The sequence below is a fragment of the Bombyx mori genome, chromosome 20 (assembly GCF_030269925.1).
Source record: "Bombyx mori chromosome 20, ASM3026992v2".
Taxonomy (NCBI): Eukaryota; Metazoa; Arthropoda; class Insecta; order Lepidoptera; family Bombycidae; genus Bombyx; species Bombyx mori.
In genome coordinates, this window is record NC_085126.1 from 7,025,040 (window position 1) to 7,039,735 (window position 14,696).

At 36.7% G+C, this 14,696-nt stretch overlaps 2 protein-coding genes across 3 annotated transcripts in view; both read left to right on the top strand.

Moving 5' to 3' along the window:
* The window catches only part of LOC101744460 (uncharacterized), a 98,728-nt gene extending 86,674 nt beyond the window's left edge, over positions 1-12,054 (top strand). The window contains exons 13-19 of one of the 2 annotated variants that reach the window (XM_012689706.4): positions 1,429-1,557; positions 2,789-2,933; positions 3,293-3,429; positions 3,667-3,772; positions 4,465-4,583; positions 6,041-6,272; positions 7,332-12,054. In XM_012689706.4, coding sequence (XP_012545160.1) covers positions 1,429-1,557; positions 2,789-2,933; positions 3,293-3,429; positions 3,667-3,772; positions 4,465-4,583; positions 6,041-6,272; positions 7,332-7,460 — 997 coding nt within the window. In that variant the 3' untranslated portion in view covers positions 7,461-12,054. The remainder of the gene's footprint in view (positions 1-1,428; positions 1,558-2,788; positions 2,934-3,292; positions 3,430-3,666; positions 3,773-4,464; positions 4,584-6,040; positions 6,273-7,331) is intronic. The other variant, XM_012689707.4, reaches the window with a different exon arrangement.
* A 601-nt stretch (positions 12,055-12,655) lies between these two features.
* C/EBPg (ovary C/EBPg transcription factor) lies at positions 12,656-14,684 on the top strand. Its single transcript, NM_001043637.1, is given in 3 exon segments — positions 12,656-12,810; positions 13,287-13,449; positions 14,011-14,684. Coding segments are annotated over 2 exon segments (333 nt in total). The 5' UTR covers positions 12,656-12,810; positions 13,287-13,359; the 3' UTR covers positions 14,254-14,684.
* The last annotated feature ends 12 nt before the right edge of the window (positions 14,685-14,696 follow it).

The following is a 14,696-nucleotide window of genomic DNA, read 5'->3' on the forward strand; positions in this document are numbered from 1 at the left end:
CATTAAGTACATGTATTTTCTACATGGATACCAAGTTTCAAGTCAATCGGATGCATGGTTCAGTAGTTATAACGGAACATCCGTAAAAACCGCTGTAGATTTATATATTAGTATTTTTTTTAAGAGGTTTTATGACCTGGTAACTAAGACCTTTAAGTCATGTCTTATTTTACTTTATATTCTTAATTTTATGAAAAATGATAATATAGAGTGAAATGAAATGAAGATGATTAATTTGAGACATTAATCAACTGGGATGAAATTTAATGAAATGAGATGATATGGGATGAAATATAATCGCAGTAAAATGGTGGTCATTTACTGAGATTTTTTCAGTGGACTTTTTGGAGGAACCCGAGAAGTTACGTCCAGCGGCTTTGTTTCATTTTCCCACATTTGTGCACTTTCACAGATATTAAACAGTTAATAAACCACCATTATTACACATTTAAACCTGAAGAAACACTAAATAGACAAAATAAAACAAATCACACAACTTCACTCCTCGCGTTCCCGCCAAAAAGTCATATATTAGTATTATTACTATAGAAGTATAGATTATAAGCACGTCTCTGGCAACAATCGCGTTGTAGGAGGCTAATTGCCATACTTAAAAAAAAAAGGATACATCTACATTAACATAACATAGGTAAGATCCAGAAGGGTTCTTTTGCGAAATGGTCCTATCTGGAACAGTAACTCTTTTTGTTTCTAAAGCAGAATTGAAACTCCGACTTATGTCTCATGGTGAGGAAATTTAAGTTGCACGCGATCACCGTTAAGTCTTGAATTCTGCTACATAATCATCAAAACCAATGAAAAACTGATCAAAATTCGTTCGGGTTATTTATTTATTTATTTATTACAAGAGGTTATTCTTTCAATCTATAGAAAGGCGGTAGGTTTTTTTTTTGAATGCTTCTTTTCAATTTGTTTTGGCACTTGGTAATGTTTGTACCTTTTTTTTTATTGCTTAGATGGGTGGACGAGCTCACAGCCCACCTGATATTAAGTGGTTACTGGAGCCCATACACATTACGGCGTAAATGCGCCACCCACCTTGAGATATAAGTTCTAAAAGGTCTCAAGTATACAGTTACAACGGCTGCCCCACCCTTCAAACCAAAACGCATTACTGCTTCACGGCAGAAATAGGCAGGGCGGTGGTACCTACCCGCGCGGACTCACAAGAGGTCCTACCACCAGTAATTACGCAAATTATAATTTCGCGGGTTTGATGTTTATTACACGATGTTATTCCTTCACCGCGGAGAAGTCAATCGTCAACATTTGTTGAGTACGTATTTCATTGGAAAAATTGGTACCCGCCTGCGGGATTCGAACACCGGTGCATCGCTCAACACGAATGCACTGTACGTCTTATCCTTTAGGCCACGACGACTTCGAATATTAATATTGTGTGTGCAGTCGTTGTGGTTCATCGTTCGCCCGTGACTCTGGGGGCTCCAGCGGACACTACACGCAGCGCAGCGCCCCCCCGCACGCGCAGACGCACCGCGGAGACTCCGGCTCCTCCACACAACACGACCATACCAGGTAATGCTTGGAAGAAGTTAGGTCGTGTTTGGCGCTCTCATTACTTACCAACGGCAAATACCTTCACTTTTTGTGGGTGGTAGGACCTCTTGTGAGTCCACACGAGTAGGTACCACCACCCTGCCTATTTCTGCCGTGAAGCAGTAATGCGTTTCTGTTTGAAGGGTGGGGTAGCTGTTGTAACTATACTGAGACCTTACAACTTATATCTCAAGGCGGGTGGAGCATTTACGTTGTAGATGTCTATGAGCTCCAGTAACCACTTAACACCGGGTGGGCTGTGAGCTCGTCTGCCCATTCAAGCAATAAAAAAAAAGCAAAAAACGTGATAGTACAGAATGAACATCTTGATCACGATGTCAACAAGCTATGATCCCCAGATGCTGTCGTATAGTTAAGTTAATTTAAGACATTTTTGGGATTAAAGAATTTGAGTTCAAATGGTTTCGACTTCTCTCTCAGTCGGATACTCTTGTTAGAGGGGTCGTGGTTGCGCTGACGATGTACATGCAGTAGCACTCGTTAGGTCACCCATGATCCCACGGACCGCCCTCCAAGCAAAGCGCTTCCAGGTCTGGCGTTTCGAAGCGCTTCGAGCACATTGGACCATGGTGGACCCAAATGATTTGGAAATTTACAATTGCTGTCTATTATTTGCTCAGACCTTCAAGCTATGATAGGTTGGCAAGGACGTAGCTAAGATTATGTACACAGGGAAAACGAAGAGAGGACATTACGAAACATGGAAATACTAATTAAATTTCTAGTTTAAGTTTGGTTTGAAGAGAAAAATCCAACTTACATAGGTACTGCATGTATGAGTTCTGAGTTAAGATAGATTCGGCGAAGCACTGCTCTGGATAGGGTTTATTGTTAACAATTCTCTCAGGTTGAGCCCGTGAGCTCACCTATCCGTGCGCGCGTAGTTGGCATAGTCCCTTAGTCTACCAGCGATTACTAGGGTTACGCTGAAGTAGAAAAAAGAAGAAAAAAAAAAAGAGCGAAAACATTCCAACTCGAGCAACCGACCGAGGCGGAGCTCTGTTTTTATCGTTGTACACTTAAAATGTAATAAATGGAATTCATTGGAAAAGTGAGTCTTAATTACCGTCACTATGGAAAGCAATGATAATGATGAAAAAAACATGGAACCAGCCAGCTCGGTCATATACAATATAGTATTTAGTATATTTATAAAGCGTGTTGTGTATTGGTATACTGTATCCCCCAGTAGATACTACTACAACGAGTGGATCGGTGAACAGGAGTGCTACGTGTCCGCCCCTCCGCAGTTTCAGGACGGGGCCCCCTCGCCGCCCGCGCCCCCCGCAGCCCAACACTACACCATCACTCCGAGAGTTGGGATACACTTTCAAGTAAAATTTTCGTTATACCAACTCATTTATTATAGCCCTTTTGACGTCACACATTACATCGTGGAGTAAAAGGCTTATTTGGTTTAGCGACTTTTTGTAGCTTTACAAGAGAGCCATTTAAAGTTAAAAAAATTGGAAAAAAAAAATTCTTCAGCTTTTTGAATGGAGTAAACTTAATTATTGAAGTTCAATTAAAAACATCGAACTGTTGATGCTAATGACAAATAAAATGTACCCTTAATTACAAAGATAAATGTCAATGTTGCTTAAACCAAATAGTTTTTCACTGCTCAATATAAACCCCTTGGGGGGGCACCCGGCGTGCTTACATCTAATTGTTTTTTTTTTTCTTCAAACAGGCAAGCGCTCCCCCTCCGCAGTTCCAAGACGAGCCTCCCAAATACGACTACGGCGATTACGATTGCAACTACAAGGCTCACATGAAATGCATAGGTCTCGGACGAAAGGAATATACCAATACGAGGGACTATGGGCGGTGAGTGTTGCTAGACTTATGAAAGAGAAAAAAAAAACGGAAAATTAAACAAAAATTATCTCAAATTGAGTGGAGCTGTGGATCTTTCAAACAAGTAACTAGGAATCCAGTGCATCTAACAAGCTTATAATAACATAATGTAATAGACAATCTAAGTTGTTGTTTTTTTTTTCGATATTTAAAAATTTTTTTGCTGCTGTCAATTTTTTCTAAATTGATCTGTCAACGTCATTTCAGGTATCACGAACCGAACACGGAGCTGGTAAGTAAACAGCCACAGTACCAGGATCTGCGGATGCGGCCGCGTGCTGACGACAAACAGGAGTACGTGAACGCTTCCCAGGTTTGATACTAGTCTATATTTATTACAAAAGAGAACGTTTGTGTGTGTGTGTAAACATTCCCGATCCTGCGGACCAAATGGTAAATAGTCGACGTCGCCCGAAACACGTCATTTCGGATCCTCCCGATCCACTAACGGTGCTTTTAGATACCTCAAGCACCGGTCACCGTTCTCATCGAACCCGTCGCTTGCGATAATGCCTCGACGAGTAAATTAACCCACTGCTTAAAACAGCCCACTGAGTTTCTCGCCGGATCTTCACAGTGGGTCGCGTTTCCGATACGTTGGTAGCTTCTACAAAGCACTGCTCTTGCTAGGGTTAATGTTAGCAACGTCGTCAGGTTTGAGCCCCGTGAGCTCACCTACTCGCTAGGGCTACGCTGAGATAGCCTCTCAAGGTTGTCAGTATAGGTAGGGGAAAAAAAATAGAACACAAACTAATATGGTTGGCCTGTTTAATTCACTATATATAACAAAAAGAACAATAGAATTAAAATAAACATACTTCACAAATATGGAAGAATATTTTTAGCCGAAGCGAAGCGTTCCAGACCTAAGAACTTGTAAATTTATCTGTTATTGTGTAAACAATTAATTCACATTCAAACAATTCAAACAATTCAATTAAAATATCACAATTCTTCACATAATGGGATACATAATTTCGTTTTCCTTTTTTTTTGTATATTCAGATCTGCCAGCCGGAAGAGATAACTTCGCCGCTGGGAACGTTCAAACGACAGCGCTGTCTGCGGTACAAGCAGCGACGCCCTCGACCTATACTGCGCTCCAAATCAGATATATCCGATAGGTTAGGAATACAGATTAACCATAGATGCACCATAGATGAACCATAGGTCCTCTACCCTAGGTGCGCCATCTTGTAAATATAGGGGACAAGTTGAAAACATGTTCACCTGTAAACAGCAAATTATTGTTAGAAGATTCGCCAAAACAGCGCTAATGTAGGAAGTGGAAATTGTATGAATATAGCAGTTTTTTATTGCTTAGATGGGTGGACGAGCTCACGTCCACCTGGTGTTAAGTGGTTACCAGAGCCCATAGACATCAACAACGTAAATGCCGCCACCCACCTCAAGATATAAGTTCTAAGGTATCAGTATAGTTACAACAGCTGCCTCACCCTTCAAACTAAAACGCATTACTGCTTCACGGCAGAAATAGGCAGAGTGGTGGTACCTACCCGTGCGGTCTCATAAGGGGTCCTACCACCAGTAAGGGAAATGTGCTGGGTTGAAGTGAAGAGTGGTAGTTTATAAATATGGTTTTAAAATCATTCCACTTACTGCTGTGGCGCCACCTTAATTGGCTCCCTTTGAGCAGACACTTTTTAATACACTGAGTAGGTTCTCTTTACTTCGAATTGTGAGCATCTAAGATTACGTCACAAACAGTAATTGGATTTAATGGCAGGAGCGCGTCCAAGAAATAATCCATTTGATACCAGACCTGGCGCTTATACGCAATACCGACCTTATACCCTTTGCGGGCAAAACTGGTTATAATTCATTATCTGTATCTGACTATAAATGACAGATTCATTTAAATTCGTTAAGAGTCTTCTTCTTTTTCTCCACCTTGTCCCACTAGGTGAGGTCGGCACAGCCAATTTTTCTCTTCCATTCTCTTCTATTAGCCGTCATCTTAACACCCTCTCCTCTCTCTCTCATATCGTCATTCACACACTCCACCCATGTCTTCTTTGGTCGACCTCTTCCCCCTCTATTAATTCGTTAAGAGTATCACGCAAAAACAACTAAGTAGATCGAACTATCTTTATCGTACAATGACGGTAGTTTGAAATGGATTCTTGGACAAACGACTTTTTGGCGCGAACGCGAGGAGTGAAGTTGTGTAATTTGTTTTATTTTGTCTCATTAGTGTTTCATTCAGGTTTAAATGTGTAATAACGGTCGTTTAATAACTGTTTAGTATCTGTGAAAGTACACAAATGTGGGAAAATGAAACAAAGCTACTGAACGTAACTTCTTGGGATCTTCCAAAAAGTCCACTGTAAGTCTCAGTAAATGACCACCGTTTTACTGAAATTATATTTCATCCCATATCATCTCATTTCATTTCATTTCATTTCATCCCAGTTGATTAATGTCTCAAATTAATCATCTTCATCTCATTTCACTCCATAATATAATTTTTCATAAAAATATGAATATAAATTAAAATAAGACATGACTTAAAGGTCTCAGTCGTACCAGGTCGTAAAATCCCTTAAAAAAAAAACATCAGGTACAGACGCACGGAGGGTCGCAGCTCTGCGTCGGCGCCGTGCGAGGGCGAGGACTCCCCGGACAGTCCGTCGGACGAGTCCTCGCGCCTGCAGCAGTTCTTCGAGCGTCTCGGACTCGAGCCGCGACAGTACGACGCCATAGTGCGGGACATGCCGCCGGAGAGTCCGGTCTTCTTCTCGTCCGCCTCCACCGTCGACTCCAATCAGCTAGCCGCAGCTGCTGACTACACGGTAAGTTTCAACCACTCATCGCGGTAATCACAATGCTGCTAAATAAAGCGGCACCCCAGCAATAGACAACCAATAAGAAAAACTTTAATAATGGTTAAAACTTTAGTTTGGTGATTGCAACAACGGCTCACCCTTCAAACCGGATCACATTACTGCTTTGTAGTGATTTGATTTGGTTGTGAAGCAGTAAGAACCAGTAAAGCCTTTTTGCCTTTTCGACTTTTCCTTTTCAGAGTGACAGATGACATATTTTATTCTGATTTAGTTAAAAGTATACAACTATAATTTGACGTTTGCTTATGAAGTGGCCATATCGTGAATTTTATTGTTCTGCAAACAAAACCTCTTGTTTTCAAATCGAATTGTATAATTGATACAGTGTATACTCAAATATGGAACGAAACGAGAAATTTAGCTCGAAGGGAAACTTATTATTTACTGGTGGTAGGACCTCTTGTGAGTCCGCACGGGTAGGTACCATCGCCCTGTCCCAACGCCTTGCAGATCGTCAAGTCCCACATACCCCGCGCACCCCTTAGGCGCGGAGACCTCGTTGGAAGTTCGACCCCTGGACCGAAAAAAAAAAGGGTACCACCGCCCTGCCTATTTCTGGCGTGAAGCAGTAATGCGTTTCGGTTTGAAGGGTAGGGTAGCCGTTGTAACTATACTGAGACCTTAGAACTTATATCTCAAGGTGAGTGGCGCATTTACGTTGTAGATGTATTTGGGCTCCAGTAACCACTTAACATCAGGTGGGCTGTGAGCTCCTCCAAACAATCTAAGCAATAAAAATTTAAAAATTAAAAAAAATCCAGTCAAATTATACAAGGCACAGCCCTTGAATTTATCGCCGGATTTTCTCACTTGGTAGCGATTCCGATCCGGTAGTAGATTCAATGAAGCACTGCTCTTCCTAGGGCCAGCGTTAGCAATTCTCTCAGGTTGAACCCGTGAGCTCACTGGTCTACGCGAAGTTGGTATAGCCCATTAGTCTACCAGCTATTAGGTAGGGGAGAGCAAAAAAGGTCATATTACCAAAGCTTTAAGCAATTTTTAAAGGTGCAAGGCCCAGGGGTCCAAAAGCAGATATACCGGAACACCGAGCCGCCTAGTGTCGTCGAGCGTAACGCGAGGATCATCAAGTGGCTCTGTCAGTGTCGCAAGACTCAGCTCCCGCAGCCGCAGTGAAGTTATTAGCCGAGTATTGTGTTAGGGAGAACTGAAGCACTTTTTTGTTGGACTTAAATTCCATAGACAACATACCCTTTAGGCCGGTTGTCGTTCTGACAGTCCCGTGAAGTGTGTCAGTAGTGTTAAAATTCCCTAGACAATATACTAAAGGGCCGGTTGTCGCTCTGACATTCCCGTGAAGTGTGTTAATAGTTCCTCACGACTGGCGACTTATAAGTCAACGGCTTGCTTAGAGCAGCGGTGACGTCATAAACCAATATTTTCTATTAGTTAACAACGACTCTACTACCATTTGATCTAAAATGGTCTGTAATTTATATGATTTCGGAACGGATAAAATATATTTGGATAACTTATATTTTCATTTTAAATAAATTCAACATCATATTACTAAATTCATTAATACAGGCGAATCTAGAAATTTGTGAGTCCATAAAATTATAAAAAGAATATGTTTCAGTTCTCTCAAAAACATTGTTGATATTAAAACAAGGCTATTTTAATACTGTGATCTCAACAACTAACTGTACAATATAAGATCTAATCGGTTGGCATCGGCCTAAATGCGCATTAAATGGCGTCAAGTACCCTTTTTAATCATGATGTAGATCCCAGACGTACCTGTATCTTCGATATTTCTGATATCATAATCGAGTGAAAATGCATTAAAATATATTATTATATGGAGGGTAGACGTAAGGAGTGCTATCTTAGTGTATTAAAAAGTGTCCGCTCAAACGGAGCCAATTAAGATGGCGCCACAGTAGCAAGTGGAAAAATTTAAAAAATTGCGCCATAAACTACCGTACTTAACTTCAATCCAGCATACTTTTCACTGCGTTTAAAACTCCTATATTTTTAGGAGCTATTTTGGTAGTGATCAATATAATGGTTCAGGACGCTCTTGGAAGTGAGATAATTAAATAACACAACTGGTTAATCGGAGCGTTTATTCGCGATTGAACGCGATTAAAAGGTAATAAGCTTGCGGGCGCAGCCGCATGCATTATGACTACGCACTATTTTGTTTACATAACAACCTGTGTCCCTACATATTCGTAACATTTCCATTTCCTACACTAGCGCTATTTCAGTGAATCCTCCAACAATAACTTACTGATTACAGGTGGACACTTTGTCAACTTGTCCCTCAAACAAAATGGTGCTCATTACATCTACCCTCCATTAAAATATAGCTTAACTAAATGAAATAGGTTAAAATATGGCCTAGTGCATGTGATAAACGAGGCTTTGACGTGTTGAGTAATTAAAAAAGAAGACGGATCAAACGTTGCTCAGATAATAAATATGTAAAATTATATTTTTAAATAAGACAGTTTGTTTCGATTTTGAATTATGTAGATTTAGGAAAATCGATAACGGCGTTTCATGGGGTCGTAACGATTAATAAAATCGACTAAGAGCCGATCGACTGCTAGTAATTTTAATCGATACTAATTCATTATTTACATTGTTTTAATATAGAGATTAAGTGTTCGAATCAGAAGCTGAAAGGTTTTGTACTAGGTACACTACACAGGTAATTGGGTCGTAGTCTAGGAGGATGCGGCATCTCGAAAATGTCAAAGTAATTCTTGATTAATTGACTGTTATGTTTCTCTTTGGAAACACAAACTATTAAAAAGCATAAGATATTTTTTCTTCGACGAATGTCAAAGTCAAAATGTATTATTTATAGTGCATTAATATTTTCAAGTATCAAACTTTCCCATTGTGACTTGTACATACAAACGTTTTAGGCCGCGAAAAACAAAAGTTAGTAAAGAAAGATTGCAAACACTTTCCGTAAAGTTTGACAAGCTGTCAGCAATAAAAGTGCAGAATTATCCGTTGTTTTAAAGAGGGTAGAGATATTAAGCAAATTATCTGCGTATGAAGAAGGGTCCATCGGAAAATGAAGTCTTTAATCTCAATTATTCTAAAATAAATTTTCAAAGTTCTTAAAGGTACAAAAAAAAATGTTTTAATATTAAATCAGTAATTTGTTTTAAATAAATATTAGTATTGTTAAAATGATTTGATTTCAACGACGAGCTTCGATTTAAATTGTTGAATATCTTATTGTTGCTAAACTATGAATTGAAAATACGTACGAAAATTTTCTCTTTCTAAGTTATTTAAAAAAAAATATTGTTATTTAAATGAAACAAAAAAACAGGTTTAATTCATTTATAAATTAGCGTTGTAAGCAAAAAAGTAATTTATACAAACCCGTTAGAAGCAAATAATCCAACAACCCACTTAACTATCCGTTCATCCTAACAGAGCATAGACAAGTCGTCATTATCACAAGTTGACAATTAAATATTTTACGTGTCTTTCATTATCACCTGTAAAGACACATATTTAGATATCGATAATGTTCTATTCTAATTCTAATTCAGTTTAAGTATTGTGTAATGCGAATGTAGTTTGTATCAGTAGTCTATGTTGGTAGCTTGCTAACCCTAAACAACACTGAACAATGGTCGCATTAAATTCATTTAATCCAGCCGATCATCTGCAAACAAATAAATTATAAGTGTTTTGTGTGTTATGTCGGCCACTCACATGTGAAGAGCCATCAAAAATTCATTCGCAAACTTAGCGGCTGTGCAAATGGGTTCGGTACTCAATTTGCGAACCCGTTTGCGCTTCCTCCTACACTTGTTTACGAATGTCTCACGAATTTCTCCTCCTTTTTAATTCGTCAATAGAACATTGAAGAGAAAAAGAGTTTTGAATTCTTTCCCAGACATCATTAACAGCCATGCTGTTTTTATGAGATTTCTTTTGATGAAGATACGCTACACAGTAGACGTCACGATCTATGAAAATAGCGAAACGTCCGTTACCTTCGCAATCCTGGGCGCAACTGGTCACACAAATGTGTGGGAGACTACGCGAAGGACCACGGTTCGCGCGCTTTGATGTCTGTTAAAAAACCGACACATCTTGGAAAACCACGAATGCAGCGAAAACTTTGCATAATCATTTGCAAATGTCGTCCTACACTTGCGGGTTTGCGTATTCGTGCGAATGTGAGTGACCGGTGTTAACATAAACACGTGACTTAGAACTTTTCAAGAATAAAAATAGGCATCGTATTGGCGGTACCCCTTTGCTTGCCAACATCCATGAACGACGATAACCACTTAAAAATAAATAAAGCGTCTCGCGTCTCAAATGAAATCTATGCTTTTAAAAAAATAAATGTTTATAATGTATATATAATAATATATATACTATTTAATCTCTCATCAGCGACTTTTGAAAACTTAAGAAGTCATTATTATTAAACAAACTCAACTAGTATTAATGTTGTCATCATATTCTTTACGATTTTACTAATGATATTTAAAACGATTAATTAGTAAAAATGTTCCTGTTATATACGGATTTGACATTAAATTAATAGAATTGAATGTAGTTTCTTATATACCTACGAGTATTTGTAAGTAAATAATAAAAACTAAAAAGTTTTGTGATTTTCGAGCACAAATGGATCAATTCTAAGTGATAGTACCCTACTATTTACGTGTTGTGCCAAACATAGATTAAATAAGTATGAAATAATTAGTAAACGGCAACATTAATCATAGTGCAAACTTATTCTAACGAATGATAAATACACATTTAGCTATTGAAAAGTTTACAGAACTCTTGTTGTTTTTGTAGAATCCCTTCGGCCTATAAGCAAACTCTTTTTATTTGCTAACGTATAAAAATTAAACTACTTTACTTTAAAAATGAAATTTGAGTGTGAATGTATGTAAGTTGAGTTTAGTTCTAATTAAATATAAATTCTGTGTCTTTATATGGACTCGCTTCCACTTACTATTTTACGTGTGTTTTGATATTTGTTTTATCTATAAAAAAACCTATCTGTATTAATTTCATAACAGCAGCACAAATCAAGTCTAGATTTTCAATGAATTATATTGAATCTGAGTCTAGACTAAAGATTGGAAGAATGTATTTTTAACATACAACTTCATAAATACACCAGTAGTAATGACAGTCTGCCTAAAAATAATATTTAATAAATTATAATACTTGTTAACTACATAATGTATTTTATAATTATACTTGGTTCTAAATATACTGTAACTACTAATGTTCCCACTGCCTGAATATTTCAAGATAATCGAATAAGTGTGCTAAGTGATTTATATTTTATCTGTACACGGTAATTACTTCTAAAGCTATTCGCTCAAAACCGGTTTGAAAGTAAATTAAGTGTGACCAGTTTTTAGTCTTCCACTTTTGTGTGGTATTTAATGAAAATGTTCAAGTAGTATGTTATAGATTATTCGTTGACTCTTCGAAGTGGAACAAATTCTGATCATTCCGATCACATGAAAGGATCTTTTGCATTTGTTTAATTATAAAATTTTGAAAATGTTGCCTGTTCTTAGTGTTTACGGTAGTTATGTTTCAAACGATTATTCATCTTTATGGTAATGATATAAAATTGCATTAATACAGTATTAGGTCGTTTAAGCATTCGATGCTTCCATTGTGTAAATAAAATTTACGTAATATGTTAGAAGTTTATTTGTGACGAAAGAATTATAATGGTCTGATCTTATTGTTGTTTTATTTATTAATCTTTTTTTTCTCAAGTTTTTCTTTCATAAGATCATCAACGTACTAAACATTAATGCAGGTCGCCCCAGGTCCTTAATTAGGCAAGGAGAAATTATCTTTTTATACTCTATAATTATTACTTTCCCACTACAAATTACATAAATTGAGTATATGTTTTAAAGCCAAATCGGAATTTTCTAATACTCAAATATGTTGAATTTGTTTTTTTTCTAACAATATGAAACAAATTTATGTTTTTGGTTTGTTGGCAAAGAAGAAAATGGAATTTAAAAAATATATATTCATAGAGTTTATGTTTCAATAGTAACTTTTAGCGCCTTTAAAAGGAATAAACGAACAAACTAATGAGCTAAATTATTTTATGACTTAAAATACCTGATCTATTAAAATCACAAAAATAATTTCAGAAGATTTCAAAAGCTATAGGTACTTATGTAATTTTTTTAAATTTCTCTTCCATTGCAACACCACATACAACAAGCGTAACCTCGGTTTTGCTCCAAAAGATTTGGCTGTATGTGCTATTCTCTCTTTGTCTGGCCAATGAACTAATTAAACAAATAATCAAAATAGTGGGAAATAAAAAGTCAGTGTCACAAACATTAGTTGTATGTAGCGATAGTAAAATTAAATACAAAGATAACTAAAACAAATAAATCTAATTGATTACAACATTATTTACGTATTCATCTGATATAGTGAATACCTCTTAAACTGCTCCAAACCTACTTGCATGGTGAGTTTGACTTCTACATACGTAAAATGTATGACGGGGATTATTTAATGGAAATAATAATTGCGTCATATTCATAAAGCAATATGTACGAAAACATTTTGTATTAAATTTATATTAAATATTTTATGAAACCATTTTTTGAGACCAAGCCTTTAATGCCTGCCTTTGTTTTAAATGACGAATGCAACAACGGAAAATTAAACGAAGTTAATATCTTAACAAATATTTGTTAATTAATTATTATTATTATTAATTGTTTGGATTTTGTATGTCACAAAAGTAGTTAGACTTAACAGTTTTGGAAACCATAAATTAGAACTGATCATATTTACTGTTTATTTTGACTGTCACATAACCTTTGGAGTCATATCTCTGTCATAGTAATCAAACTGACCGCAATTTCTCGAGTAAATATTCTTAATGATATAGTTATGTTAATAGTACAATGTGTACATTTTTCATTATATTCCCATTAGATAATTACCACCAAGTAAAAGCTACATAAAGCCTGATTCATTTTTAATGTTATTGGAAGACAATTTTTACGATATGCCTCCTGTTAAAAGAGGGAAGCGTGGTGTTAGCGATGCTGATGATGAGGATGATGATTACAGAAAAAGACGAAACAGGAATAATGAGGTAAGATGACGTATTTATCATGACAATACTGGTGACTAAGCTTAATATGTAATGGAGTTCCCGAGTTGTTGTTGGTACCTATAGACCTTAATTTCCTTTTATTACTACTGTCTATCCTTCAAACTGGACCATATGACTGTTCTGTAGTAGAGCCGCCCCATTGATGGTCACTCATATAATTTAATATCCAGTTTCAATTGTCAAGCAAATATGAAATACTGTACAGTCTAAGTTACATACCTGATATAGACAACCGGGCAACAAACTTTTGCTGTCGCCTTAAATACATCATTTTGGATTGTTCTTTGGTGCTATTTGACCAGTTGCTGTTCTTATTGAACCCTTTAAAGGGCTTAACATGTAGCATAACTTTCACCTGGTCCTCTCAGTGGGTCGCGATTCTGGTCCAGTGACAGATTTAATGAAGCATTGCTCTTTTAAGGGCAGGTCTCAGCAATTTCTCATTTGGTAAAGCCCAAATAATCCACAATAAAAAAGAACCTCTTACATTATCAGAATAAATACAATTTTTGTTATCAGATATTGTATTTGTTTTTTCAGGCAGTAAAAAAAAGTAGATTCAAGTCTAAACAGCGCACGCAGGAAACATTCTCACGTGTCAGTAAATTGAAAGCCGAGAACCAAGTGCTCGAGGAGAAAGTAAAAACTTTATCAAAACAACTTCAGTTCCTGAAAGACTTGTTTTTTGCTCAAGCAAAGAAAGACACCACCGAATTGGAAGGTATCGACTTAAACAAGCTCTTTGAAGACTTACCAGACGATAGGGACACAAATGATAAATAGTATTTAGAAGTGTGAGTGATATGATACAAACACTAAGTTATGTACGTGAATTTTCTGATTTAGTGACAACACAAAGGAGATTACTTTTTGTGAAATCTACAGAAGCCTTGTAAGTTAAAATTAGTGACACAGTAAAGCATGAAATATCATATATTTCTTCTATATAAAAGAGACGGCAAAGTGTAATAAAACAATGATGAACTAAATAAATTTTCTTTATGATTGAAATTAAAATATAGCTTATTCAAATTGGTAAATGATTTACAATGTTCATTCTTTATTTGTGTTTTTATTTTAATTTTGATTCCATTGCAGGGAGCATATGATAGTTGTAAATTGTATAAATTACTGGCTGCATGTAATGCATTTTTAATTTAGCTTTAAGATTTGTGCATTATTATTATTATGATGTAATACAACATTTCAATGTTCAAACAAAATGC